The 27,581-nt window shown below is 41.5% G+C and overlaps 2 protein-coding genes across 17 annotated transcripts in view; both read left to right on the forward strand.

The window, feature by feature from the left end:
- KALRN (kalirin RhoGEF kinase) overlaps positions 1–8,267 on the forward strand; it is a 615,365-nt gene extending 607,098 nt beyond the window's left edge. For 12 of the 14 annotated variants that reach the window (XM_033132405.1, XM_033132467.1, XM_033132483.1 and 9 more), the window contains 2 exons: positions 710–848; positions 1,414–8,267. In XM_033132405.1, the coding sequence (XP_032988296.1) occupies positions 710–848; positions 1,414–1,959 (685 nt within the window). In that variant the 3' untranslated portion in view covers positions 1,960–8,267. The remainder of the gene's footprint in view (positions 1–709; positions 849–1,413) is intronic. The other 2 variants (XM_033132423.1, XM_033132588.1) reach the window with 1 other exon arrangement.
- Positions 8,268–10,379: 2,112 nt separating this feature from the next.
- UMPS (uridine monophosphate synthetase) lies at positions 10,380–26,854 on the forward strand. Of its 3 annotated transcripts, XM_033089972.1 has the most exons (7): positions 10,486–10,621; positions 14,045–14,211; positions 14,414–14,567; positions 16,348–17,019; positions 18,752–18,927; positions 20,513–20,627; positions 26,322–26,767. In XM_033089972.1, the coding sequence occupies exons 2-7, from the start codon at positions 14,143–14,145 to the stop codon at positions 26,489–26,491; spliced, it is 1,356 nt and encodes a 451-aa protein (XP_032945863.1). In that variant the 5' UTR covers positions 10,486–10,621; positions 14,045–14,142; the 3' UTR covers positions 26,492–26,767. The 3 variants fall into 3 exon arrangements, with proteins under 3 accessions (XP_032945855.1, XP_032945873.1, XP_032945863.1); XM_033089964.1 differs by lacking the exon at positions 14,045–14,211 and having other exon boundaries at positions 10,380–10,621; positions 26,322–26,854; XM_033089982.1 differs by lacking the exon at positions 14,045–14,211 and having other exon boundaries at positions 10,453–10,589.
- Positions 26,855–27,581: the final 727 nt, after the last annotated feature.

The following is a 27,581-nucleotide window of genomic DNA, read 5'->3' on the forward strand; positions in this document are numbered from 1 at the left end:
CCTGCCTGTAAGTGGCAGAACCAGGATTCAAATCCGGGTCTGGCTGGTTCCTCATACCTTATTCTCAGTACAATTTTTAAGGTTGGAAAGTTGCTAAAAAGGCAAAGGATTCAGAAAGGAGTCAAGAATGCCAAGGACAAGCTTTGCCTACTTTCTATTTCTCCCCAACTAAAAATTGACACATAAAAGCAATTTTCAAAACATATGTGGGGCTGCTTGCAGCCACCAGGTTCCAGTTAATCACAATATTGCTGAAATAGCTCAGTCTCTCTCTCTCTTTCTCTCTGTCTCTCTCTCTTTCTCCCTCTCTTTCTCTCTCTCTCTCCCCCCCTCCTTCCCCCATCTCTCTCTCTCTCAAGACTTTCTGTCTTTTGAAACCTAACCTCTTAAAGGGATGTCAGAACTTTTACCTTGTGAGCAATTTTAAAAGTTAACAAAACAGAATGAGACAAGATTATATAGATTTCTCCCCTTAAGCACACTGCATTTGTAATTGTATGTATGTATGTACGTACGTACGTATGTATGTATGTATTTATTTATTCATTTATTTTAGTTCTGAACATTATACTAACTTTGGGCTCTAACTGAAATATGCAACACTGATCTTTATTTATAAGAAGGAATAGGAGAGATCTTACAGATGTGTGTGTTATTTTTCTGTTTCTTTACAAATATATCTCCTTTGCCTTTTCCTCCTTATTTTCAGGATGGATGATGGCCGGCTCTTGGACTACCTTATGAATCATGATGAGCTGATGGAAGAAAAAGTAGCTTTTTATATCCGAGACATCATGGAAGCTCTGCAGTACCTTCACAACTGCAGGGTTGCACATTTGGACATAAAGGTAATATGAAATAGCAACCCTAGCAGGGAAATGGTGAAGTCCAACCTGCCAGTCATTACCCTTAAGGGATGTAAATTCTAATGCATTTTATTTACTTAGATTAGAGTCCTTATGAATATTAAACAGAAACGAGGTTGTTACCCAATTTAAGTGTGTCATTTACAAGTTAATGAGAACACACGAGTCACCATGACATCTGGGATGAGCGAAGGTAGGTAAGCTTTAACCACTTCACCTAACTTTATAGAAGGAAGCCAATAAATGTCAACCTTTTCATGGTGCTCAAAAAAGAAGTCCCTGTTCTCCAAAACAAATAATTTATTATTTTTTCTTGATTCAATGCGGAAGGGATAGCTAAGAAGACATGATGTCTGAAGCAACACCCAGACTCAGAGTGTAGCTTGCTTTGACGCCTCCTGTGTACTCTGCCTAGGGAACATCCCATAGATGATAGGCTTTATCCAGGAATAGCAGAATTGTGTTTGAACTACCGGAGTCCTCCTGGCAGTCAAAACAGAGAGCTGACCCTGCCTTGTCTTCTCCCCGCCTCCTTGCATCTCCTCAGCCTGAAAACCTGCTCATTGACCTGCGGATTCCAGTGCCTCGAGTGAAACTCATCGACCTAGAGGACGCTGTCCAGATCTCAGGTCATTTCCACATCCACCATCTGCTGGGGAACCCTGAGTTTGCTGCTCCAGAAGTGATCCAAGGCATCCCCGTGTCCCTGGGAACAGACATCTGGAGCATTGGGGTTCTCACCTATGTCATGCTGAGTGGGGTGTCCCCCTTCTTGGATGAGAGCAAAGAGGAGACGTGTATCAATGTATGCAGGGTGGACTTCAGCTTCCCCCATGAATACTTCTGTGGCGTGAGCAATGCCGCCAGAGATTTCATCAATGTGATCTTACAGGAAGACTTTCGGAGGCGGCCCACAGCAGCCACCTGCCTGCAGCATCCATGGCTGCAGCCTCACAATGGTAGCTACTCCAAGATCCCCCTGGACACCTCCCGCCTGGCGTGCTTCATAGAACGTCGCAAGCATCAGAATGACGTGCGGCCTATTCCCAACGTGAAGAGCTACATCGTCAACCGGGTAAACCAAGGAACATAGCTGTGGCCCAGCCCTTGAGGTTTCACATGGAAGTGCAGTGTGAACCAAAGCAAGACTGAGTGTGCCTGTAAATAATTATGTTAATCATTTCACTCCGTGTGGTTCCCTGGATCGAGAGATGTACTTCTTAAACCTCTCCAGGGGCTAATAAGGGGCTGAGCAGCAGTAAAATCACCTGAAGCCCAGGCAGGGCTTTTCCAGAAGGGCATTCAGAAGAGATAACGAGGCAGTCACAGAAAGTATTAAAAAGAGTGGCAAGGATAACACAAACATTAGCTGTTACAAAATTTTAATTGTGCATTCCAAAATGAGTGGGTAAAATGTAAGCTTACTGTACTGAGTATAAAAAGGTTCCTTCCTTTGCTGAAATTTTAAGCAAAAAGTTCTATTTAAGAGAGATGTCATGTATGCCAACTATTCTGGTTTAGACTACTTAGCTATAGTTTCTTAATAGGATACCCAAACACATACGGTAAAATATATCCCATTCAGGTTTCAGAGTTTTATAATATAGAGATATATATGAAATCAATCATAAGATACTGTGAGTGCTCCAGTTAAGACAGTAATTTATTTACTGAAGCATTACATTGTTTTGACGAAGCACAAGTAGACAACATGTTTTTTTAGAGCATTTTATAAGTCTTGTATAGAAATCTTTTACCAGAACCTGTGCATTAAGGGAAAGCAACGTTACCCTTTTGCAATCTGTGAATGAGAAGATTTTCCTCTCAGTCACAGGTATTTGATTAACATAGGTTCTGTATATGAAATGCTACCCCCAAATTCACTGGCAGCTCTGAGTTAATCTGGCAGGAAAGCCCTGCCAGGAAATCAGTCCAAATGCATAAGAGTTGTGGGCTATTTTTACGTCTACATTTGGTTTGAAATAGGTAATGAATACAACAGGTACATACAAAAGGGCAAATAGAAACCTTTCCTACCGTTCCTATGAACGCTGTAACAACACTTTCTGACGCCTTCTGCTGCTGTAGAATGCAGTCCTCAGAAAGTTGGCCTACTTTATTTCTATCCCCTTGTGGAAGCTAAGGGGTGCTCACCAAAAGGAGGCAGCCATATAGGCCTTTTAAGGGCCTGGTCTCAAGTCCTTTTTTGAAGCCATGGAATAAAATCTGATATATCATCCTAATAGAGATTGAGTTTTAACTGCACCTGCAATACCTACCACCACTCAGCCACTGAGATTTTCCTGGGCTGAAAGGACGCACTGCACTTTGAGGCTGACGCTGCTTTCTGGTGTATATTCTCCATACGAGGTGATTACGAATTGCCCTTGTTTTCTGCTAGTGGAAAAAACAATTAAACCTGGGCATTTCATGGTTTCTTTTCTTTTTGTATGTGTGTGTTTGGAAAGAGTTTTTGTTTTTGTGTTGGTACATGATCCACCCTTTGTTTTCTAGAACATGTTTTGAAACTTGCGATTATGCAAACAATAGTTTAAAAATATAACTCAAGTGTTTGTTCCAATCAGGTTTAATGGCATTGCTTCGCTCCTCTAATAGGATTGAAGGATTAAAATCATGCAGCATAGAAAGAAGAGCGAGCGGCAAGTTTATGAAGGATAAATAGAACTACAAACCCATCTAAATGAAGAAGAATGATGGACACTAAGTCTGAACTTTAATATAGAAAAACACTTATTCCCACAGTGGAAATGTAGAATTAAAAATACTCATCATTCTTTTCCACTGGTTTCAAAGTCAACTTTGTCATCTACCCTGCATTTCATCCCATCCAAGATTATAAATTAATAGATTAGTAGAAAGTTCAAGCAATAAGCCTAGATAGCACTTCGTATTTTCAGGATTAACCAAATATGTGGAAACTGACTCAGACTGTATTTGTTTCCTAGTTTTTGAATGGCCCTGGGTCATCAAGGATCCCTTCCTCAGAGCTCTCTCTTGACTAACCCTCCATATTATTCATTTAAAAACAAATGTATATACAAATGCTTTATGATATAATATTTGACTATTTAAAACATATTTACTAAACACTCTTCTAGTAAACATGTCATCATGATGAGACATAGCATACAAGAAGAAAGCCTGGTCCCTAGGGCTTGTCATGAGATAGATTGCAGGCACTGAGGATTCCAGACATCCGTATCGTGTGGCTTGGAAAGTTCTGTGCTGTCCACAGTGGACGGGGATGAAAGAGCCCCTGCTGAGTCTTTTGAGTGCTTATGAACATGCAGCAGATAAGCTGAGTCTCTGCTTGCGAAGGATAGGACCTAGGGCAACGTGCATGGACTGCACAGGAGAGCATTAATGGAATTGTGTGGTGGGGAGGGCAGTGGACAGAATGTTAGACAGAGCCAAAGCATGTATATCAGCTTTCACAGCAGAGTGGGGACGGTCCAGATGTGAAGTTGGAATCTCCCCCAAGGACACTTGTTGGGGAAATGAAGAGACTGGAGAGGGAGGACACAGAAATGAACAGTAGTATGATTTTGTTCCCTGGAGCCAAAGTACAATCATTAGAGTAGAATGAATTTAATAGAGGCCCAAAGAGAAAGGAGGTATATTTTATATAGTTGGTAACTGAAGGAAACTAGCAGGGAGTCTCCCTGTCTGCAAAGCTCTTGGTCCCTCCCAATAAGGATAAGTAGCAGTCCTGGTTCCAGAATTCTCCATAGCAAGTTGGAAATAACAAGGAATCCCAGAAGATGGGGCTGGGAAATGTACTTCAGGTTGCTCTGTGGGCAACGGTGGTGAGGACCAGGGACCACTTTCTTGTACCTGTTTTGGAAGACGTATTTATTCCTTTGTGATAGAGAAGAGAGGAGAGGAAATAGTCCACTTCTGTAATTATGGTGGTGTTTGAAATGGAAACTTAACTAGGAATTAGTGACAGTGAACTTCCAGTTGAAATGGGAAAAATAAATGTTAGTTAAAGTCACAAGTTCTTGCTTGGCTTATATTCCTTGCATAGGGTTTTAGGTTTTTGTTTGTTTTGTTTTGTAAAAGTGGGATGGAGAAAGAAGGAAAAAATCAGGGACAACCCATAATAATTTTTAAAAGGTATAATGATATATTGCATCTTTTACATTTGTTTCAAGTAAATAGATTTATATCCACTTGCAGCTGAATGTGGGAACATTTTTAAGAAAAATACTATAATATTGACGGGTGTCCTTCAGATCTCTCACAGCCATAAACACTCTTGGGGGAGAGAGGAAGCAGAGGACTAGCTGGCTTCACTGCTTTGTGGTTCACAAAGCTTTTATAATAGTAGTGCCTTTCAGATGGAGGATGGGAGATAAAGAAGTTCGTTGTATTTAGATTGACTGATATTGCAGCATTTTTTCTTTGTTTTAGAATATCTTTTAAATGGAAACATCTGAATATAGGGTGAGCCTAGGAATTACTGAGTTTCAATCTCAGCTATTCCTGATTCGTCCTTTCTTACAGAAAGTCTGCTTTTTCTGCCCCAATTATCCCCATTGTTAAAATGGGAGTTGGGGGGACAAAAGGGAAGACATTCATTTCACAGGACTGTTGGAAAAATACCTTAGTTGGGATGTCTAGAAAATACTTCGGTATTTTTTTTAAAGTGCTACACACTGCCAGTGCTAAGAATTTTATTGATAGTAACTTTAAACATTCCAGGTTTTTAATATTCATGTCTTTAGATACCATTTGCAAACTCATGGGAATAAATTCTGTAAATTGATTTTAATTGGAAGTACTAGGTGCTCTTTGTCTAAATGTTATTCGGTCTTAGCCTGTAATTTTGATCATTGAAAAGCTTGTCTACAGAAAAAGGTTAGGAGAGATGATTGAAGTCTTATGTCGGTGAACTGTTTTCGCCAGTATTTCTTAGGGCAGACACAAAGAGTGAAATGCCCTCCGAAGCAACCGCTACTCTCTTCTCAAGCCTTCTGCTCTGGAAAAATTGACAGACAAGAACCCAAACAGCCACTTTCCTCACTGGGAAGGCAGAAGTGAAAATATTTTCTAATATCACAACTCATTTCTTCAGAATCTCACAGGCATTTATGATAACAGACAAATTAAATGCACGGGTGTAGAGATGAATAGAACTGTTGGTTTTGGGAGGGAAAAACCTTGGTTTCTTTTTTTTTCCAGATAATCAGGTGTTTCAGGACTAGCATATTTGCTTTCCTATAGTCTCCAGGATTTAGTGCCCGTGAATTCGTCATTACTTTTTTCTTGCCCATGTGGAAGAGCATGGAGGCTTACATTTGTGAGAATATGAGGGGGCAAATATGTTATAAAGCAGATGGTGGTTATTTCTGTGTATTAACTAAAACTTTGTCCCATGAATTTGATAGAGGAGGGAATATTTCACATACAAGGCGGGGTGGGGGGCTCTGTAGTAAAGTGCAAACACAGCTTCCTTGCTCAGTTTTGAGGAATGTTAACCTATTCCTTTCTCTCCTGTATAGCATCTCTGTGGAGTCCAGCTTAGGCAAACACCGTGTGTGAGCTTTCAGTGGATTTATTTGTATTATGTTTTTTCTTAACTATTTAAAATCTAGGGATCATTTGGAAATGATTAAACCCGGGACAGAGTTAGAAAAGATAAGGTTTATACATACACCACTAAAAAAGGGGGAGCTACTATGTTAATATTCATTTTCTAAAAACTATAAGGCTCTCGTTGTTTCATTAATTCTAGAGGGTTAAAAAGGGCTGAAATTTGTCCATAGCGCTAGATGTTTAGAAAATATTATTCATGTCAGAAATCTATACAGAAATAGTAGAATGCAGAAATATCATAGGCCATATTTTCTATGAAAGGCATTTCTTCCTCATTTTTAATATATGTAGAAGTTAGAGGAAAGGAAAAAGCGATTACTCTAAGACAAATATTCATCTTTAAGGGACATTTATGGAAAACCTGAAATTAATACTCATAGGCTATTGTGTTTTCCTGTCAGCCTGTTTGCTGGGAGCTTCTAACCTGTGGTCAGATTTAATTTCTATTCAAATGATCAAGATTGACTGTTTATCCAGATAACTGTTATTTTGGATAGTGAAGATAGCTGAGAAAAGGGAGGGTGGTGGAAAAACGTGCAAATAAATTCTTGGAGTCAACTCCTGAGGCTTACTTTAAACAAGCTAATTTGCTAGCCCACAAATAGCTAGCGTAAGAGTGCCACCAATGCCTGACTTCTATCAAGAAATGAATCCACATCCTGGAGTATTATGGGAACTGTTACCGTGATCTCAAAGACTGTGGTTATAAATTTGAAATTAATAAACATACATCTTCTCTTACTAACTTAAGCCATATCTGTCATCTCCATGTCTGATTTTTTTGACCCTGGTGCTTTTACTTCTATTTCTGCCAAACTTCGGTCTACTCTATAGGGAAGGTGAATAAAACTGGTAGTTAGGACAAACATGAAGACTGTGAAAAAACTAAACATACTCTTTGGACTGTAATCCTAGTCAGAGAACAGTAGTGATCAAAGTGCAAACTGTTGGAAAATACGGATATATGTACATCTGTACATGTATATAGTGTATAATATGTATGTATATGTTATTGCTCATATGCAGAAATCTATCCATTTGAAGACAGCCCAGGTGGGTCAATTTCTCTATTGGAAAACCATTCAGGGTCATTCAAAACCATTAGGGCTGATGGGTAGAGTTAGATTCTACTCATTTAGGAATTATTTGCTGTTTTTTGAAGGTCACAAAACCAAATAAACAAAGCCTGAAACATAGTGGGGCCATCATTTGGGTTATTCTGCTTATCTGGAGTCAGAAGTATCTTTATATTTGAATTATTAACAGTTGGTTTGCAAACTGCATTGGCACCTCTTGGTTTTGAGTGACCCCTACCCACCAAGTCTTTTGAGATTTTGAGGTGGGCTTCTCTGGTCATTCAGATAAAGGGCCTTATCCATACGTGGACAGGTTTCCCCATAGGGACCATTACACATATACATATAAGTACATACTTCCATCAGGCTTGTAACAATTGATTTAAAATCACTCCACAGTATTGATAAATAGCTCTATATTTTCAAGGTGCAGAAGAATTCCACAGCCTTAATTATTTCAGTGTCTTGCTGGTCTGCCTTAAGTGTATCTTCTGGGTTTTGGTTATCTTATTATTTTTTAAATTTTCTGCAGTTGTTCATTTTGTATGCACACGATGTCATTTTGTAAAGGTAGGTTGTAAATATTTTATTTGTAAGTTAAATTCACTCACGTGTAATGTTGTAAAGTGATGACCTGCTGTCTTGTTCTTACTACAGTAAATGTTATGGATGAATCTTCAAAATGTACATCTCACAAGTTATGCATTCCTATAAATATACTATACTAAAGATCTTATTTCTGGTAGTCTCTTTTTTTTCCTAATTAAAAACTTTATTTATAAAAAGAGTAATTTTTTTCTCTCTTTCCTCATATGAAAGCTTTTGACAAGGTAAAAATATCGCATTATTATTACAACACTTTTTGTCCAGTATTTTGGAAAGAAAGCAACAACTCTGTAGCCTGGAGAAGTATTCTAAGGCATTTCTCTATTCAAAAATGCTGAATAAGGCGTCAGGTGTGCACCATTAACTTCATTCTGGTGTTTCATGTGGCAACTTCGTTAGCAAACGGACAAGCTATTTGGGATGGACCTCACTATTTTATGCATCATAGTGTGGACTTGAAGAATCTGGATTAGCCTATGCAGACCTGATCAGGCTTTGAAAGAGTCTGCGTATGCCACCTAAGTGTAAAAAAGACTGATTCATGTTACACTGTCATTTGGCGAGAATGTTCAAGATTGAAGTGTTTTGATTAGCTTATTTTGTCAATAAGAATAGAATGTTTTAACATTTGACTTCTATTTCATCAAGATTTTACTGCATTTATTTGAAATGAGAAACAACGGTCAAAGCATGGGCTCTTCACACTGGCTGGTCAGCACAATCTCTTCAGAGAAAATACAGACATACACAAAAAATATAAAAGAAAATCAGAATCAATTTGATGAGTAACAATTATTAGCCCTATGCTTTTCAGTATTATTTTCCTTAAAGTATTGCCTTTTTCACATGATGGGAATTTCCCCCCGATCTATTTGTAAAGACCAAATATGCTTGGATTTTCAGATTGGCTAGCAAGGTTACCCTCCTGGATAACCTTGACACAGATGAATTTATCTTCTTCTACTCTTGTCCCTTTTACCTCATCTGCCGTTCACTTACTACATACGAAGGACTTGTGCTATACAAAGCGGAATAAACATACGTCCTCTTTCAGGTCGTGCTGTCATGCAGCAGTCTAGCCGACTGTCCCCTCGTACCTTTCCCTAAGGAAAGAAGAGTCTGTGAGACTGTGCCTTCTTGGGACTTTGCTTCATGTTTACACCTCATGTCTCTCTGTCCGGTCCCCAAAAGATGGTTTGCCAGCCAAGGATGGGTTAAGATTTCTCACGTGAGGAACAACCTAAGACAGGCGGAACCATGTGGGGACCCCCAATGAGCTACTATGAAAAATATGGGAAGGAGCATTGCCTCCCCTTCCCCCTGCTTAAAGGAAGCCACTGCTGACACTGGCTTTCCCTCTCACCTGATTGTGAGAGAAGTTAGGAGAGTGATAATATCAGCTCTCCCTGTTTAGCTCAACAACAAAGTTTTATCAAGAGAGACTTATCCCCAGGAGGGTACACACCTTAAATAAGTCATCCGGTTGTTTGCAGGTGGGGATGATTGGATTAAACCACCTTTGTGATATGATGGATGAGTTTCACAGACCATAGATAAGATAATTTTTACTCCCTTGTATAATTAATAAAAGCCACCAGTCGGCCTGATTTTGCGCTCCAGTCTTTCATGACTGTGAGACCCTTGGCCCTCTGAGATTCAACAGCATTAAGTCTCTGTTTCTTTCTTTCTTAAAACTTAACCCAAAGCCACCCCTTCTCGTTCTATCACTGCCCATGTTGCGCTGGATGCGACAAGGTTGCTTAGAGCCCATGGAAGAGGTAATGAACCTACCAAGCGCTTTATAGACCCATGTGCAAACTACTATGACATTGTCATGTGACGGATGCCATGAAGTTGAAAGAACTGAGAAGAGTACTTACACTCTATTTGGAGAAACGGGGGAGGGGAAGGGGTGTGGCTAATAACAGGCAAAGAACGACACGCTTGGCCAAGAAGTAGGGAAAATTAAGAGGACACTGAGCTACAAAAAGTGGGCAGGATTTATACAAACTCTCTTGAAAGGCTTGACTTCATGATGTTGGAGTCGATCTAACTATTCGGGACTTTAAACTCCATCGATGCCATCCAGAGACAGCCAGCAGTAGCATAAACCTTGGTGCACACGTCGCTACAGCCATTGCATCCTCGGTACAGGATCTAGAGCCGCGCGCAGCCGCCCCGCCCAGCGGCCGGAAAAGGAGGCGGAAGGGGCGGGGCTTATCAGGTGATGTCATCCGGGCGCCAAGGCCAGCGTACCCGCCCACGTTAGCGTTCAGAGCGAACGTGGAGCGCTCGGCGATGGCGGCCGCCGATTCAGTTTTGGGGTCATTGGTAACGGATCTGTACGACGTGCAGGCTTTCAAGTTTGGACACTTCGTGCTGAAGAGCGGGCTCTCTTCCCCGGTGTACATCGATCTGCGGGGTATCGTGTCTCGACCACGTCTTCTGAGTCAGGTGTCAGCCCGGGAAACGGGAGAGCTGGGCTGGGTGGCAGAAATGGGGACCAGGGAATGGAGGGCGAGGGTGACAGGAGTTGGGCTGTAGGTGAGAGCAAAAGAACCCAGCGTGAGGGTCGACTCTACTGTCAGCCTGGGGAGTCGGTTTGAGAAGCCCATAAGCCAGGAACTGTTAGCTTCTTGGGGACCCAGAGAGCAGCCTGCTCTTTGACTCACCCCACGTGCTTTGCAAGAGAATCGGGAACCCAGTTTGGGGCCCTGTCTCATAGAAGTGGTCGAAATTCTGTGTATTTAATCTCTAGAAAATTAGATGTGGGGAAGAAAGGAAGAGATGGGTGGGAAGAATTTAGCAGCTACTCAAATACTTGGAAAGACTGTTGCTTGGAAGGGAGGATTCGATTTTGCACTGTGCGACCAGGAGTAAGAATTAAGGCCTGAGGATGGACATTTCATGGAGGCAGGTTTTTTTCTTTTTTGTCAATCTAAGGAAACACTTTCTACAAATTAGATGTTTCTAGCACAGTGTTTCTTAAATTTTAAGTATATATGAATCACGTGGGAATTTTGTTAAAAGGCGTAATATGCTGGAGTAGAGGCGTAATATGCTGCCAGCCAAAGCTGCAGACCTCACTGAGTAGAAGGGTCTAAATGTGCTTTTGTCATTTTTTTCCCCTCTTGTGTGTGTGTATCCCTTAATTTATTGTATTTACATACGATCTTACTACTTTTGTGTTTTAACCTTCATATTAGCCTTATGATTGGTTGATCCACTACTTTTACTAAGTATTTGCCTTTGTCGGTGAGAATTTTCCTTTGCTATATTGTCTTATTTTCAGTTTTGGCCTTTTCTACTTAAAGAAGCCCTTTTAACCTTTCTTGTAATGCTGGTTTAGTGGTGATGGACTTTTTTGGCTTTTGCTTTTGGGGGAAATTTTATCTCTCCAATTCTGAATGATAACCTTGATAGTTACAGTATTCTTGGTTGTAGGTTTTCCCTTTCCCTTTGAATGTTTCATGTTTATTCTCTTCTGACCTGCAAAGTTTCTGTTGAAAAATCAGCTGATAGTCTATGTGAGCTCCCTTGTGTGTAACTAGCCACTGTTTTGTTGCTACTTTTAAGATTCTCTCTTTGCCTTCAACTGTAGGCATTTTAATTATGATGTGTCTTGGTGTGAGCCTCTTTGGGTTCATCTTGTTTGGGACTCTCTGTGCTTCTTGGACATTCTATGTCTATTTCCTTCGCCAGGTTAGGGAATTTTTCAGTCATTATTTCTTCAAACAGGTTTTTTGTCGCTGTCTCTTTTCTCCTGGGACCCCTATGATGCTAATGTTGGTATGCTTGATGTTGTCCTAGAGGTAGGTCTCTTAAACTATTTCCATTTTTTAAATTCTTTTTTCTTTCTGCTGTTTCGATTGGGTGTTTTCTGCTACCTTGACTTCCAAATATTCTGCTTTGATCTTCTCCATTTAATCTGTGGTTGATTCCCTCTGGTGTATTCATTTCAGTTATTGTAGTCTTCATATATGATTGATTCTTTTTTATATTCTATATCTCTTTGTTGAAGTTTTGAGTTAATCTATTCTTCTCCTGAGTTCATTGAGTATCTTTATTACCAATGCTTTGAACTTTTTACCTGGTAGATTGCTTGTCTCCATTTCCTTTAGTTCTTTTTATGCAGTTTTGTTTTGTTATTTCATTTGGAGCATGTTTCTTCGTCTCTTCCTTTTGGCTGTGTTTTTTGTATATGTATTCGGTTGATCTGCTATGTCTCCAGGTCTGGAAAGAGTGGCCTTATGTAGAAGGTGTCCTATGGGGCCAGCTGCACAGTCCCTCTGGTCACCTGAAGCCAGGTGCTCCAGGGCTGTTCCCTGTGTGGGTTGTGTGTGCCCTTCTGTTGTCGTTGAGCCTTGATTGTTGCTGGCATGTCAGTGGGTGGAGTTGACCCTCAGGCTGACTGACTGAGGGTCAGCCTTGACAACAGGGGACAAGCTGTTGTGTGGGGCTGACCCCAGGAAGCAGGAGTCACTTTAGCAAGGCTCTTGTGCCAGGCAGGCTGCCCATCTATATGTTAGTTGTAAAGCTGCTTGGCTGGAGGCCTGGAGTGGTTTGAAGCCTCTGGGGAGTGGCTCCAGTTTGGTCAGCGTTAAGCAGCAGCTTGTGCTAGGCTAGGAGGCACTTAGGAGAGCCTAAGGTGTGAGCCAAGACCAGCTGCCACTTGTGCCAGACTTGGGGCCGGCCACTTGGCAGGAGCTACAATGGAAGCTTAGGCCGGCTACCATTTGTGTGAGGTTTGTAGACCTTTGGGAGAGTCTGTAGTGTGAACTGAGGCCCCCTGCAGCTTGTGTGGGGATTGCAGACCTTTGGGAGAGTCTACCCCCTATATACCTAGTCAGGCTGTTCTGGAAGAGGCTCCAACTGGGTGAGCAGATTGAGTGGGGAATGGTTTCAGGGAGAGGCCAGGGCAGGGTGATCATTGTTAGCCAGGTTAATGGAGAGCAACAGATTCTGCACCTGCCCATACCAGGCTTGCTAAGTGGGAGGAGAGCTCAACAAAGGAAAAATGGTGCCTGCCAGTACTTCCAGCCTCAGAGAGTTCTTCCGATCCCTACCCCTCCAGCACTTGCCCTAAAGTTAGTCAGTTTAATTTCTCCCAATATGACACAGGCCCTTCTCAGGCTGCTGCCTCTGTACTGGGACTCGGAGCAAGTTTGTTTGTACTTCAGCCCTTTAAGAGCAGTGTCTCAGTCTCCTGTAGTCCTGTGTCTCTGCGATGTAATCGCCACTGGTTTTCAAAGCCAGATATTATGGGAACTCCTCTTCCCAGAATGGGGACCCTGGGAAGCCAGGGTGGGGCTGACCCCTCACTCCTCAGGGGGGACCTCCATAGCCTAGCTGTCCCTCCTGTGTATTAATCGCCTCGCTGTGCGTGTGGCACCTGTCCGGTCTGTGGCTCTGCCCCTCCCTCCTACCAGTCAGTCTCAATGTGGCTGCTTCTTCATATCCTTTGTTTTAGGATTTCTGTTCAGCTGGTCTTTAGGTGGTCCTCGGTGATGGTGGTTCTATAATTCCATTGTAATTTTGATGTGTTCATGGGAGGCAGGGAGTTCAGGTTTTACCTAGGCTGCCATCTTGACTCCACCCGTCGCCATGGCAATTTTGATTGCGATTGCATTGAATCTGTAGATTGCTTAGGTATATGGACATCTTAATATTAATTCTTCCAATCCATGAGCACAGAATATCTTTCCATTTATTTGTATCTTCAGTTTCTTTCATCATTATCTTACAGTTTTCAGCGTACGGGTCTTTGACCTCCTTGGTTAAATTTGTTGCTAGGTATTTTATTTTTTCATGCAGTTGTAAATGGGATTGTTTTCTTAATTTCTCTTACGAAACTTCTTAACTGAAGACTTCTTTCAGGCAGAAAATATAACTCGTGGGTGATAGAAAGGTTTAGATACTGAAAGCATACTGGATTACGGAGGAAAGCTGGGAAGCCTGGCAGCCATCTTTAGTCCATGGGATCAACATCACAGCCTTTCCTCACATCCCATGTTACCCTCAGAGCAGACCCTCAGTCTAGACAAGTAGGTTCCTTGTTGTGTTTTTATATTTGTAAACTGAGATTTATGCTGTGGGTAGTTTAACAAAAAGGCATTTGTTCTTTTTTATGATCAGGTTTGAGACTTTCCTACTGGGTTGTATTACTGTCTTTAATGTTATGTTACATTATTTATACACCATTTAAAATAGAAATAATCATGGTTTATGTGTTCATTTTCTTTACAGGTTGCAGAAATTTTATTCCAAACTGCCCAAAATGCAGGGATCAAATTTGACACTGTGTGTGGAGTACCTTATACAGCTTTACCATTAGCTACAATTATCTGTTCAACCAACCAAATTCCAATGCTTATTAGAAGAAAAGAAACAAAGGATTATGGTAAAATAACAGTCATATAAGAATTAAGTTGATATGTAACCTGATACTGCTAGAACTTTTTCTAGGCACTGATGTTTTACTAGAGTCACCTTGAATATTCTTCATAAGACCTTTAAGTTGTTATGGCTCGTGGAATTTGTTAACTGTTGCTATAAATCACCTTCCTTTTCTTTAGAGTCTAGGGGTGAAATGGTTTGTATTTATTACACAATGAAAACAGTGCTTTTTTTGCACCATATCTATGAGACCCAACATTTTTACCAGCCCTTCCCTCATCAGCAGAATGTTCTAAGAACACATACTTTCCCAGTGTATTTATAAATAGCATGAAGAGAAATGCATGAAGAAAGTTACTCTTATAAAGCAGTATAAATGCCACATGAAATTTTTAATGAAAATATGTTTTTCATGGGCCCATGAAAAGAGTTTATCAGGTGGGTGTTTTAAACATGTGGGTTTGCTTTAAAACCAACTCAATCTAAAAATACTGGAACTGACTCCATAGTTGATATTGAGAAAGTAATGGTGTTTTTGTTTTGTTTTATGTTTGTGTGGCAGTATTTCTGTTATTTTTTTTTTGAAAAGAGTCCTTTTATAGGTGCATTCTAGAAATTCTTATGATAAAATCATATGATTTCTGGGATTTGCTTCTAAAAATTATGGGGGGCGGGGTTGAGATATAGTTGAAACAAGAATTGTTCACCCAGTTGTTAAGTGGTGAGATGCTGTATTTAGGGGTGTTATACTGTTGTGAAGCTTTTTTTGTTTGAAATTGTCCATTATAAAAATAGTAAAAGCATTTTTGAGGCTTGAAGGCATAGTGTTTGTTTATATTAATTCCTGCCCATAAAGAAATTATCATTTCTATTTCCTTATTATCTTCAAAAATATTTCTTAGAATAAGATCATTCATTTTTAAATATACCTAGAAATACGGTCATGTGTTCTAGTCTAAGCTGATTCAGTTAAACTTGCCAGTTTTTCAAGGGGCGGGTGGGAGGGGGCAGGAGTAAAGAGAAAAGGAATGGGAAAGTGCAAAAATGGTACCTGTGGTAAAACAAAAAACGTGGGCAAAGTGCCCAGTACTACGCGTATTTCTGTTTCAAAATAAGACAAATTTGGTAGTGGAAAATATAAAAATAAGTCTCTAAAAAAATTAGTCTATAAAGTCTACAGCCTTAGTTATTTACATTTTGTAGATTTTCTGAAAATAGTCTATAGTGGGGGTTAGAGTAAAAAAGTGTATTTAGTCACATTGCATTACATAAGTACGTAAAGTTGTAGTGATTGGTCTAAATGGTTGCTGAGTATTTTCCCTCCTGAATTTACATCTGCAAAGGCCAACTTTTTGGCTGATCTTGTGTAATGAACTGGTTTGTTAATGGGAAAAGGCATGATTTCATTGAGGATATTGGGTTATTCTGTATTTCATCACTTTCCTTGATCTAGGAGAGAGATCTTGCTTTAAGACCTGTATTTGGAATTTTGATCATAAGCATGTTAAGTGGTACTTACACTACAAAATAACTTGCTAGTTTTACTGTAAATATTCCGTATATGTAACTTTGACAGTTTGGGGATATTGAGACACTGAACAAAATGGTAATCGTGGCATTTTGAAGATTCATCAGAAATAAATCCCAAGTAGATTGTCAGAAAATAAGATTTAGATCATCTACCCCTTCATAAGTACAGCCCAGATTTATATTGCAAAATACTTCGTGAGTTGACTAAAATACATAATTTTAAATTGGAATCAATAGAATTGTTTCTTTTTCAGGTACTAAGCGTCTTGTAGAAGGAGCTGTTAATCCAGGAGAAGCCTGTTTGATCATTGAAGATGTCATTACTAGTGGATCTAGTGTTTTGGAGACGGTGGAGGTTCTTCAGAAGGAGGGCTTGCAGGTCACCGACGCTGTGGTGCTGCTGGACAGAGAGCAGGGAGGCAGGGACAAGTTGCAGGCACATGGCATCCGTCTCCACTCAGTGTGTACATTGTCCAAAATGCTGGCGATTCTTGAGCAACAGGAAAAAATCGATGCTGAGATGGTCGAGAGAGTGAAGAGATTTATTCAGGAGAATGTTTTTGTGGCAGCTGATCATAATGGTTCTCTCCCTTCTGTAAAGAAAGCACCCAAAGAACTCAGCTTTGGTGCACGTGCAGAGCTGCCCAGGATCCACCCAGTTGCATCGAAGCTTCTCAGGCTTATGCAAAAAAAAGAGACCAATCTGTGTGTGTCTGCTGATATTTCAGAGTCCAGAGAGCTGTTGCAGCTCGCCGATGCTTTAGGGCCCAGCATCTGCATGCTCAAGACTCATGTTGATATTTTGAATGATTTTACTCTGGATGTGATGGAGGAGTTAACAACTCTGGCAAAACGCCATGAGTTCTTAATATTTGAAGACCGGAAATTTGCAGATATAGGAAACACAGTAAAAAAGCAGTATGAAGGTAGGTATTATTCAGGAATCTGCAAGAATCAGAAATCCAGCTTAAACTGGCTGAAGGAAAAAAAGGAACTGTACTGGCTCACATCACTGAAAGGCCAGCTGTAGAACAGGCTGTCAAGTATAGTTGGATCCAGGAGCTCAAGTGATGTCTTTTGGACTTGCTTTCTCTTCATCTCAGCTCTGCTTTCTTCTTTCTTGACTTCTTTCTCAGGTAGGCATACTCCTCCTGCCAACCCCAAACCAGTCACTGGGTATAGAATACCTTAGGTATAGAATAGCTAAAGGGAGAGCTAGTACCTTTATTAGCTCGCCGGGGTACTATGCCCACCACTGGGGATAGCAGGGTTTTAACTATGTAAACGTCTTAACCCGAGATTTGGTCAGGGGTAGTTCCTCTAAAGAAAATGGTGCTGATGCCAGAAGAAGGGGGCATAGGTTCTAGGCAGGCAAAAATGGCTTGGCCCTGCAGAGCACAGTGAGTTCTGATGTTTGAAAAATGAAAATTGCAGATACAGGAAACAATGAAAACGTATAAAGTTGTTAGGATTTATTAGCAGAAGAAGATTGGTTGATAGGTGTCCTTTTTAAAGAAATTTTTATGTTAAATAGGCACTCAAAGTAGAGCATTTATTGGTTGAAAAGAATACTTAATTCTCTACCTCTTCTATTGTATATAGATTCTATTGCAATTTGTATATTGCAAATTTCTGTTGTATGTATCTAATGCTTGTTTTCGCTTAACCTTATATGTTTTGTTATTAACACAGGCATGTTTTGAGACAATTTTTTTTAAGTAATACATGCCTATTCTTAAGCTATTTCTTTAGCGTAGATTTGTCTAACTTCTTTATGTGCTTGAGATGTCCTACCCTCATCATGTTGCTTAATTTATTGACCTACTGTAAGAGTTCTATATAAACTTTCTACAGGCTTGCATGTAGTTTTTTAAAAAATCAATTAGAGTTATTGCTGTCAGCTTTTTTATTTTTATTTTTTATAAATTTTATTGGGGAATATTGGGGAACAGTGTTTCTCCAGGACCCATCAGCTCCAAGTCGTTGTCCTTCAATCTAGTTGTGGAGGGCGCAGCTCAGCTCCAAGTCCAGTCACCGTTTTCAATCTTTAGTTGCAGGGGGCGCAGCCCACCATCCCATGTGGGAATTGAACCGGCAACCTTGTTAAGGGCTCACGCTCTAACCAACTTTGGGTGCCATCCAGCCGCCCTGCTGTCAGCTTTTAAAATGAATACAATTGCCTACTGAAATTAGAAGAGCTAAAGAGAGCTAAGGAACAAGTAGATTTGAGACATGGTAAAGCGGCTGAGAGATCCCTGCAGAATGAAAATTTGTCACTTTTAGAGGAATGTCAGAATGTTGATATCTTTGACCTCTGTAAACACCTCTCTTCACGGGAGACCATTTCTAATTGCGTGCGTTTTATTGGCAAGCTTCAGCCTGCAAGGAAAAACAGTCTTAGTGTTACTGGAAAACTTAAGTGCAGAATTTGCAAGAGTTTTTCTTTTTCATTGTGATCTCTCAACTAGCTGGTAGGTGGACATAAATTTTCCACAGTTGGAACCATAGGTCTACTGCTAATCACTAAAATTCTTGAAGTGTTTCACTATTTAACTAACATGTTACTAGGAGATTATTTCTTATTGTAGTTGGTTGGGCAAACAGTGACAGGTTTTTGTTTGAAATTTGACACATACCTTTTTTCCCCCTTCTTCTTAGGTGGTGTCTTTAAAATAGCTTCTTGGGCAGATGTAGTCAATGCTCACGCAGTGCCCGGCCCAGGAGTGGTGAAAGGGCTGCAAGAAGTAGGCCTGCCTCTGCGCCGGGCCTGTCTGCTCATTGCGGAAATGAGCTCCGCGGGCTCCTTGGCCACCGGGAACTACACGAAAGCAGCGGTAAGCGACGGACTAGGGTGAGAAGGCTGGGCTGTTATACTGCATGTTCCAGGGGAAGGAAGTATCTTAATTAGGGGTCTGTGAAACCTCTGCTAAAAAAAAATAAATAAATAGCAGCTGTTAGTGTGACAGTATATTAATCCTAGTTGGCTAGGGTTGCCTGACAGTTAATAGCATTTTCTGTCTTGTAGGGGGCACTTAAGAGATTTGAATTGTACTCCCAAGAGAGAAACATTGAAACGCAGATATTTGGTCAAATAAACATCCACCTGTATGCTTACCTGACCTTTCAGATAGGTTTTTTTCCATCTCAGCAGGAGTTGAAATTGAAGAGCTTCTTCTCCGAATCTCCCAAGTCCCACAGAGATGCATTCTGATGGCAGCAGCCCACATGAAGTAGCTTTTTCTTTTTCAGTCTTTGATACTGATTGGTTTGTGTGGCAGAGCTCTTAAGTAGAGTCCAGTCCCACTGTCCCTCCAGTAACTCCCCCATTATTAAAAGTTCTTGTAACACTATACACCTTAATACCCAGCCCCCACCCCTGCATTCCAGAATAAAAGGAGAGAGGATAATTATCTAGTTAAAAAGTTCCTCTTCACATTTTCCTCTGGGTAAGTTTCATAGTCGGATAATCACCTAGAAAGTTGGCTGGATCACCTTTATAGATACTTTAAAGACTATTACTTTTAAAAGTAATAGAACTTTTGACTTTAATATTTTAATTTTTACGTGGGAATTTATGTTTTCATGTTATTTCAAAGGCTGTGTGTGGAACTGTGAAGAATTCCCATGGCCCTAGGGCCAGGTTTTAACCCTACCCCTGAATAGACCATACATGTCTATGATTTCCCAGCTCTCAGAGCAGCTCTCAGGGTTCATGAGTCAGTCGGTGCTGGTATTTGGCATTCTGGGACTCTTGAGTCTGGCTCCAGGAGAAGACATTGCTTATCGGTAGGTGGTAGTACTGGTGGCAAGAAAAAAAAAGCAGTCTGAGCTTCAGGGAAGAGCCAAATTAGACAGTCAGACCTTCTAGAGAGACTTCCGTGTGTGTGCGGTAATGGTTTAGAAGTTGTAGAGACCAGTTGTTAGCAAATATTAGAGGAGGAGGAAAGCGGTAGAGGTGAGCTTTCTTTAGCTCTTGACCACAGAGCTGTTTTTCATATGGTGGTCATCCATATAACATGAGTATCCAGCGTAGCTAGACAGTGAATCTTTAATATGATTTCATACCATTAAAAAGGTATTCTAGAGTATGCTCATCATATCCTTTTTGAACATAGGTAGGTCCCCAGGTGTTACTACAAATAAATAATTATGCAGCATCTAGATTTTAGACACGTATGGTGTAGGATCTTTAATGTTGTTAGGTATGGTTAATTGGGAGAAGGAGAGACGGGGTCAATGGAGCAAGTATGCAGGTTCATGTCTAAAATTTTCTGCTTTAGATACAGTGAGTTCAATATGAAATGAAAGACATCTATAAAATAGCAAACTTCCTTACTAGAGCCAGTTTGTTACTTGCAGAACTATTATTCTGTGTTGTTAACTGCTTTCTTGTCATCTGTCCTATTACATCCCATTTAGGTTAGAATGGCTGAGGAGCATTCTGAATTTGTGATTGGCTTTATTTCTGGCTCCCGAGTAAGCATGAAACCAGAATTTCTTCACTTAACTCCAGGAGTTCAATTAGAAGCAGGAGGTAAATCTGTTTCTTGGTTATGGTTCTTCCAAAATACTCTTTACCCAAGTCAGCAAGGCAAAGTAAAATTTTGTGTGTTATTTTAAAGTTGCTAAAGAGAAAGCTTGTTTGTCTAGAGCAGTAATGAATGAGCCCTTTTGGCCTGGTGAGACAGACTTAGACATGCAAATTAGCTCGTGGTCTAATTTGAGGGGGAAAATGTAGAAAGCTACTTTTCATTGAAATATACCCCGAAACTGATATTTTAGATTAATGTTTACCAACTGATGTTCTGGGTATGCTGCCAAAAAAGGTTTTATGCTCAAGGAAGAAGCGCTAAGGTAAACACAAACCTTTGTCTTTGTTAGAGGACTTTGCAGAGCCTTTGATGGGCTAATGTCTGTTGTGACTCCCTGTGGAGAGACTTGGTTCTGTCTTGTCTCTCGAGCGTATTTGAACATGTAACACTTTCAGCAGTCTGAGAAATGCAGTTGTAGTGGCTAAAGATCAGTGCACATTTTCTCAGTGTTGGTTACTAGTCCATAAAGGAGTAATCTAAGTATAAAAATATATATATTTAAATGTCCTATGGGGCTCACTAACACTGCTTTGATTTTGAATGGGGAAGAAATGATGACCTGGAAAATTTTTATTTTTCCTGAATTGGCTATTGTGCAACAAAGCTATGCAATCACGGGTGTGGGAGTTTATCCCACTTTCCATCTCTTTCCTTCTTTATGGATTAGGCTTAAGGCATTAGAGATTGGAACTGTGAACAGTAGGGTTCTTAGAAATACTATTTAAAATGAAAACAACTGTGCTGATCACCCCTCAGTGGAATTTGTCAGGTTGACACTCTGACATCAGTTTTTACATTGAAAAGTTCAAAAGTTACCTTTAAAACTGTTAAAAGAAAAGTAGATTTTATACTAGCCATTCTTTTTTTTTTTTTTTTAAATTGGGGAAGGGGAAGAGTGTGTATTTCCAGGACTTTTTGTTGGGGAACAGTAGTGTGTTTTTCCCAGGACTCATCAGCTCCATCCAAGTCAAGTTGTTGTCCTTTCAGTCTTAGTTGTGGAGGGCGCAGCTCAGCTCCAGGTCCAGTTGCCGTTGCAAGTTGCAGGGGACGCAGCCCGCCATCCCTTGTGGGAGTCAAACCGGCAACCTTGTGGTTGAGAGCCCGGGCTCCAACCAACTGAGCCATCTGGCCACCCGGGAGCTGAGCGGCAGCTCATTGTCAATCTAGTTGCGGAGGGCACAGCTCGATGGCCCATGTGGGAATCGAACTGGCAGCCCCGTTGACCACAGCTTGCAGTCTAACCAACTGAGCTACCCGTCCGCCCTATACTAGTCATTCTTATATAACTCATACCCGTCTCTCCTTCACACCCTTCTTTCCTCAGGCCAGCTTCCCTCTCCACAGACAGTCACATAAATGGTGTGACGTGTATCCTTACAGACCTTTGGCTTTACATGTACTCACATATGCACACAGAGTTGGAGAATGTTTTGTATCTGTGCAGCTATGTTATGTTTGCACATCTAGAGGTGCCTTTTAACAACTACAGTAGCGTTACCTAGTTAGGGTTGGGACCATGGTATGTTTAACCATTCTCCTGTTGATGCATTTAGACAGTTACAAACTGAACATCCTTGTATAGATTTTTGAACATGTAGAGAGTTCCTGGAATACTCGTCTACTCTAGAAACTCCTCAAGGATGAGAGCTCTTTCTGAAGATTGCTTACCCTCCAGCACAGTGCCCCTGTGCCACATAAATATTCTAGAAGTACTTTTGCAAATGTTGGAGGGAACGGACACTATGCTTTTTAGGAGCTGATGAAAGTTGGTATTTCTGTAACTGGAAGGATTGCCCTGAGAACATAATGATTGAGGGTATGAGTTTGGTAAATCTCGGTTTTCTTTTTAAACTCTGAAATACTAGAACTAGTGGATACCCATTAACCTCGAAGGAGCTAATTATTTTATGTCAATAATATAACCACACTTAAGAAAAGGAAGGTACTACCTTTTTGGTATTTTGTTTTTAAGTACTTTAAACAGAAATCATTAACTTTCTGTAATCAGAGAGAAAGCGAAGAGGCTGATGAGCCTTCCAATAAATTAATCAGTGGTAGACGTTACCCCGGGGTTAGAGTATTGGAGGCCTCCATTTCCCAGATTCCGTGGTACAGGCTCTGTGCGTGGCGGAGCCTCAGCAGGTGACCTGCCTTCCTAAGGCTTTGTAATAGTGGCCTCAGCTTTCAACGTGTTTTTTTTAAACTCCACATTTGTATTAAACATTTTATGAGTCAGATAGATTTGGATTTCTGATCCTTCTATTTAGTAACCGTGTATCTTTGGACAACTCAGTTGACTTCTTTCAGTCTCATTTTCTTCATCTGTGAAATGAGGATAATGGTGGTGACCTCACAGGGTTGTTGAGAGGCTTAAGCGATACCATGTGTAACGCATTTACACACTGTCTTGACAGAGTAAGCACTCCGTGCTTGTCGACTGTTAGCGTCCCTTGTGAGCCCCCCCAATTCTTTCACTAGATAGTACACTTATGATACAGGCTTTGGGGGATATTGAAAGCATCTTGGCTTTGAATGATAAGCCATTTAACAGAAGGCTTCTGGAACAACAGAATTTGAAAGGAAGGAAAAAGAGGGTTTCGGGTTCAAGATAACGATGTAGGTGTCCTGCACTTACCTCCTCCCCTGGACACACCAAGCTACATAAGGAATAGTTTCCTCTGAAAACAAAAACTGAGGCTGGCTGAGCAAGTACCACACTTCGGCGAAGAACAAGAAACGCACATCCAAGGGAGTAGGAGAGGCTGGGGCGCAATCTTACCATACACCCCACCCCTGGAGTGGAACCCACAATCGGGAGGGACCTCCAACCCAGAGCTTCTCTGTGAGGAGTGAAGGGTTTGAACTGCACATCGAGTGCCCCAGCGGTACCCGCACCTGAGAGATGAGCCCCCAAAACATCTAGCTTTGAACACTAATGGGGCTTGTGTCCACGAGACTCACAGACGAGAGTGAGCTGAGGGCTCTGAGCAGACTCACCTGCCCCAGGCCCAGCTCAGAGGCAGCCGATGGTACCCAGATACTAAAAGGCTCGTTTGCTAACATTGAAGTGTTGGCCCGCAGGGAAGGCCTCTAACTTAACATACATCTAAGAGTTGGCTGGAAACCTCCCGGGATGGAGACTAGTAGGCGCTGTCTTCGCCCTCCAGAGCACAGTATCTCCTGGAAGAGAGTTTTTACACCATCTGCTGCCCAGGGGACACCCCTTGATCATGTGGCTCTGGAGGCTAGGGAACTTGTGTTCCTGGATCCCAATGGCTGTAACGACTGGGGGGCAGTTCCTAGCAGGCGACCACCTCCAGGGCACCGCAGACAGCATGCTCGAACACACCCCGTCTTTCTGTGAAAGAGGCCTATTTGCTTGTCCTGGCGCTTTGGCCTGAGGCCGGGCTTCGGATTTGACACACATCTAGGGGCTTACAGAAGTGCTCTCGGAACAGGCTGGTGGAACACAACCTGCACTCCCCCACTGCCTCACTCCAAATCACCGGTGTCGCCCAGAAAGGAGCTTCTACCCTTGTCTGGTGCCTCGATGTTTGCAGCTGCCACCGAGGGACACTTCTGCCTGGCCTAGCTCTGGGTCCCACAGGACTGTAACCAACAGAGAAATGATCTTAAACAGGTTCCACCACCCAGGGCACAGCAAGAAACAACAGATCCAGGAGCTCAGCCTTTCTGTGAAAGAAGCCTGTTAGCTTTTCATCATAGCTGCACCCTGAGGGGCAGGCTTCTCAGTCAACACACATCTAAGGGCTGACTGTAATCCTTTCCAGAGACCTCAAAGGGTGGGCACCATCTTCGCGCTCTCCCTCTGCTGTGTTCCAGAGCTCAAGTATCTCTCGGAGGGAAGCTTTTATAGGTGTCTAGTGCCCCAGTTTTGGGGCTCCCGCCCTGGGCACACCCCTTCATCTCCTGGATCTAGTAGCGGGGGAGGGGGATTTGCATTCCTGAGTGCCACAGGCTGTAACGATAGGGGAGACAGTTCTCAGGCTACCACCCCCAGAGTGCTGCACAGACAGCATACTGAAGCATAATCCCAGTCTTTCTGTGAAAGAGGTCTATTTACTTGTCCTGCAGCTGCAGCCTGAAGGGCAGGCTGCAGGTTTGACACACAGGTGGGGCCTACAGAGCTGGTCTCAGGGAATGTGAGCTAATGGACGCCGTCTTTGTGCTCTCCCTCGCTACAGCTGGCTGGTGTATTGGGAGCCCTGATTTTTGTGACTGCTTCTCAGGAGACACCTTCATATAACCTGGCTCTGGCGGCAAATTGTCATTGTTTGCAGATGACATGTTATTACATATAGAAAATACCAAAGACTTCACCAAAAACTTTTTCTAATTAATAAAATGCAGTAAATTGTCAGGATACAAAGTCAATATATTAGGTTGATGCAAAAGTAATTGCAGTTTTTGCAATTTTTAACCTTTTAAACTGCAGTTATTTTTGCACCAACCTAATACACTAATAACAAACTATCAGAAAGAGAAAATAAGGAAACAATTGCATTTACAGTTGCATCAAAAATAATAAAATACGTAGGAATAAATTTACCAAGGAGGTTTCTGAAGTCCTGTACACTGAAAACTATAAGACACTGATGAAAGAAATTGAAGAAGACACCAATATATGGAAAGATATTCTGTGCTCATGAATTTGTAGAATTAATGTTATTAAAATGTCCATACTGCCCAAAGCAATCTACAGAGTTGATGCAATCCCTATCAAAATTCAAATGACATTTTTCATAGAAATAGAACAAACAATCCTAAAATTTGCATGGAACCACAAATGACCTCAAATATCCAAAGCAATCTTGAGAAAGAAGAACAAAGCTGGAGGCATCATATTTCCTGATTTCAAATTATATTACAAAGCTAGTAATCAAAACAGTATGGTATTGGCATAAAACAGACATATAGATGAATGGAGTAGGGTCCAGAAGTAAACCCATACGTACATGGTCAATTAATTTACGACAAAGGAGCCTAGAATATATGAAATTGTTGTAATTATACAAGGGGATGAATGTTAACTAGACTTAAGGTGGTGATCAGTTCACAATATACAAAAACTGAACCATGTTGTATACCTGAAACTGTTATATGTCAATTATACCCCAATAAAAGTCCATGAAAAGAACGAAAAACCCAAAATTAAGGATTCGGCTTTGTGCGTGGTCTGAGCACTCGGGCTGTGGCAGAAAGGCCCAGTGTGTGGTTATGGGCCATTTAGATGCCCTGGGAGTCCTTTTCCAACAGTGTGTCACAGTGATTCTGAGATGTACACTAAAATTGTCCCCAATTGTAAGGCCAATTTTTGTTATTTTCTTTTCGGTATTGAACCTTTCTTGGCAATAACGGTGATCTTTTTTGTTTTTTGATACTGTTACACTATAAATGCTCTACATCTAGACGTTGGTTGGCTTCTTTCTTTACTGTGGAGGTCTCTAGCCTATGTCAGGGGGTCTCTTTGTCTACTCACTCACTGTGTAGGAGAGGCATGGAAAGCAAGAGCATATTTCTATTTAAAGCTGGTTAGATACTTTTCCAGGAAAGTCATGGGACAGGTTTACTGATGTTTTATATTGTGTTAAACAGTAACTTTTGTGTTTTTGCAGGGGACAATCTCGGCCAACAGTACAATAGCCCACAAGAAGTTATTGGCAAACGAGGTTCTGATATCATCATTGTAGGTCGCGGCATAATAACATCCGCTAATCGTCTGCAAGCAGCTGAGATGTACAGAAAAGCTGCCTGGGAGGCTTATTTGAGTCGACTTGGCGTTTGAGTGTCTCAGGTACATTTTGTGAAGGCCTTGAAGACCCATGGCCTCCTGAAAAGCCCTGGCTAGAGATGAATAAGCAGCCTTCAATACTGCTTGGATTCCACCAAGGGTCGTGTGTTGGAATGACTTCTGGAATTATCAGTGTTTAGGAAATATTGGACAGCTTGTAATCACTGCATTATCGCTATAGTAAGTTCCTTTTCAAGCCTGCATTTAGGGAGACTGATGCTGGTTAGACGATCACAGTCCTGTGTTAAGGTCTTCCACATTTGAGGATCCCCCGTCCCCCTCTCTAGGCCAGACTTTTTGATTTTTAATTGCCATGACATGAAAATTTTAGGACATCAAGAAGCTAAAACCAGTACATTTCTTGTGTCCTTTATTCTGTGTTTAATGTGATGCCCAAATAATATTAAAACATTAGCTGTGCTCTTCCTCCTCCTCTTAAAAGTGATAGTCCGTCCAGGCATCCAGATGGTGCTGGTTCCCAGAACGGGGCAGGGGGCAGGTGCCAGCTGAGCCCTGGAAGCCAATATCGGCCTTCATTTCCACAAGCGGAGAGGACCCTGACTCGTCCTCCCCTGGGCAGCAGGTGTGCACCCGTGCTGAAATCCAGTCACAGGTTCCCACTGCCGCACTGCATCACAAATAGACCAACTGCTCTTTCATTTATTTAAAAAGACAGTGGCATCAAGAGGCCTAAGGTTCCAATTTGGAGGTTTGCTCAAGTATCTTTCATTGTCCCAGCTGTTGCTGACGGGGACGGAAAAGTCAGCCTTCATCAGAAATAAAGAGAAAGGAGCCCAGGAACGGAGCTGATGGTGTTACCTTCGTTTCTGGGTTCCAGCACATTTCCGTGGTGGGGCCGAGGACTTCCACCTTTCCTCAAAAGCCCCGCCTTCACACATGGAGAGGAACCAATTAGGTAGCCCTCTCCTCACGCTTTGTCCCAAGTGTTTCTCCCAGAAATTCCTCCGGATTTCTGGATGATCCCTGTTCTCCAATACTTATATAGATTTCCCCCCATTTTTATATTTCTTTGGCCTATTCAGGAAGCATCTCGGAGGGAGGCGTGTGAAGGGTGTGGGTTCAG

The sequence above is a fragment of the Rhinolophus ferrumequinum genome, chromosome 2 (genome assembly GCF_004115265.2).
Source record: "Rhinolophus ferrumequinum isolate MPI-CBG mRhiFer1 chromosome 2, mRhiFer1_v1.p, whole genome shotgun sequence".
Taxonomy (NCBI): Eukaryota; Metazoa; Chordata; class Mammalia; order Chiroptera; family Rhinolophidae; genus Rhinolophus; species Rhinolophus ferrumequinum.

Excerpts from the sequence above, each read along its gene's own strand:
- UMPS (XM_033089964.1), top strand. The coding sequence starts at position 10,466 with ATGGCGGCCGCCGATTCAGTTTTGGGGTCATTGGTAACGGATCTGTAC. Across the intron at positions 14,568-16,347 it reads AAAAGAAACAAAGGATTATG|GTACTAAGCGTCTTGTAGAA; the intron begins GTAAAATAACAG and ends TTTCTTTTTCAG. Across the intron at positions 18,928-20,512 it reads GGAACTACACGAAAGCAGCG|GTTAGAATGGCTGAGGAGCA; the intron begins GTAAGCGACGGA and ends CATCCCATTTAG.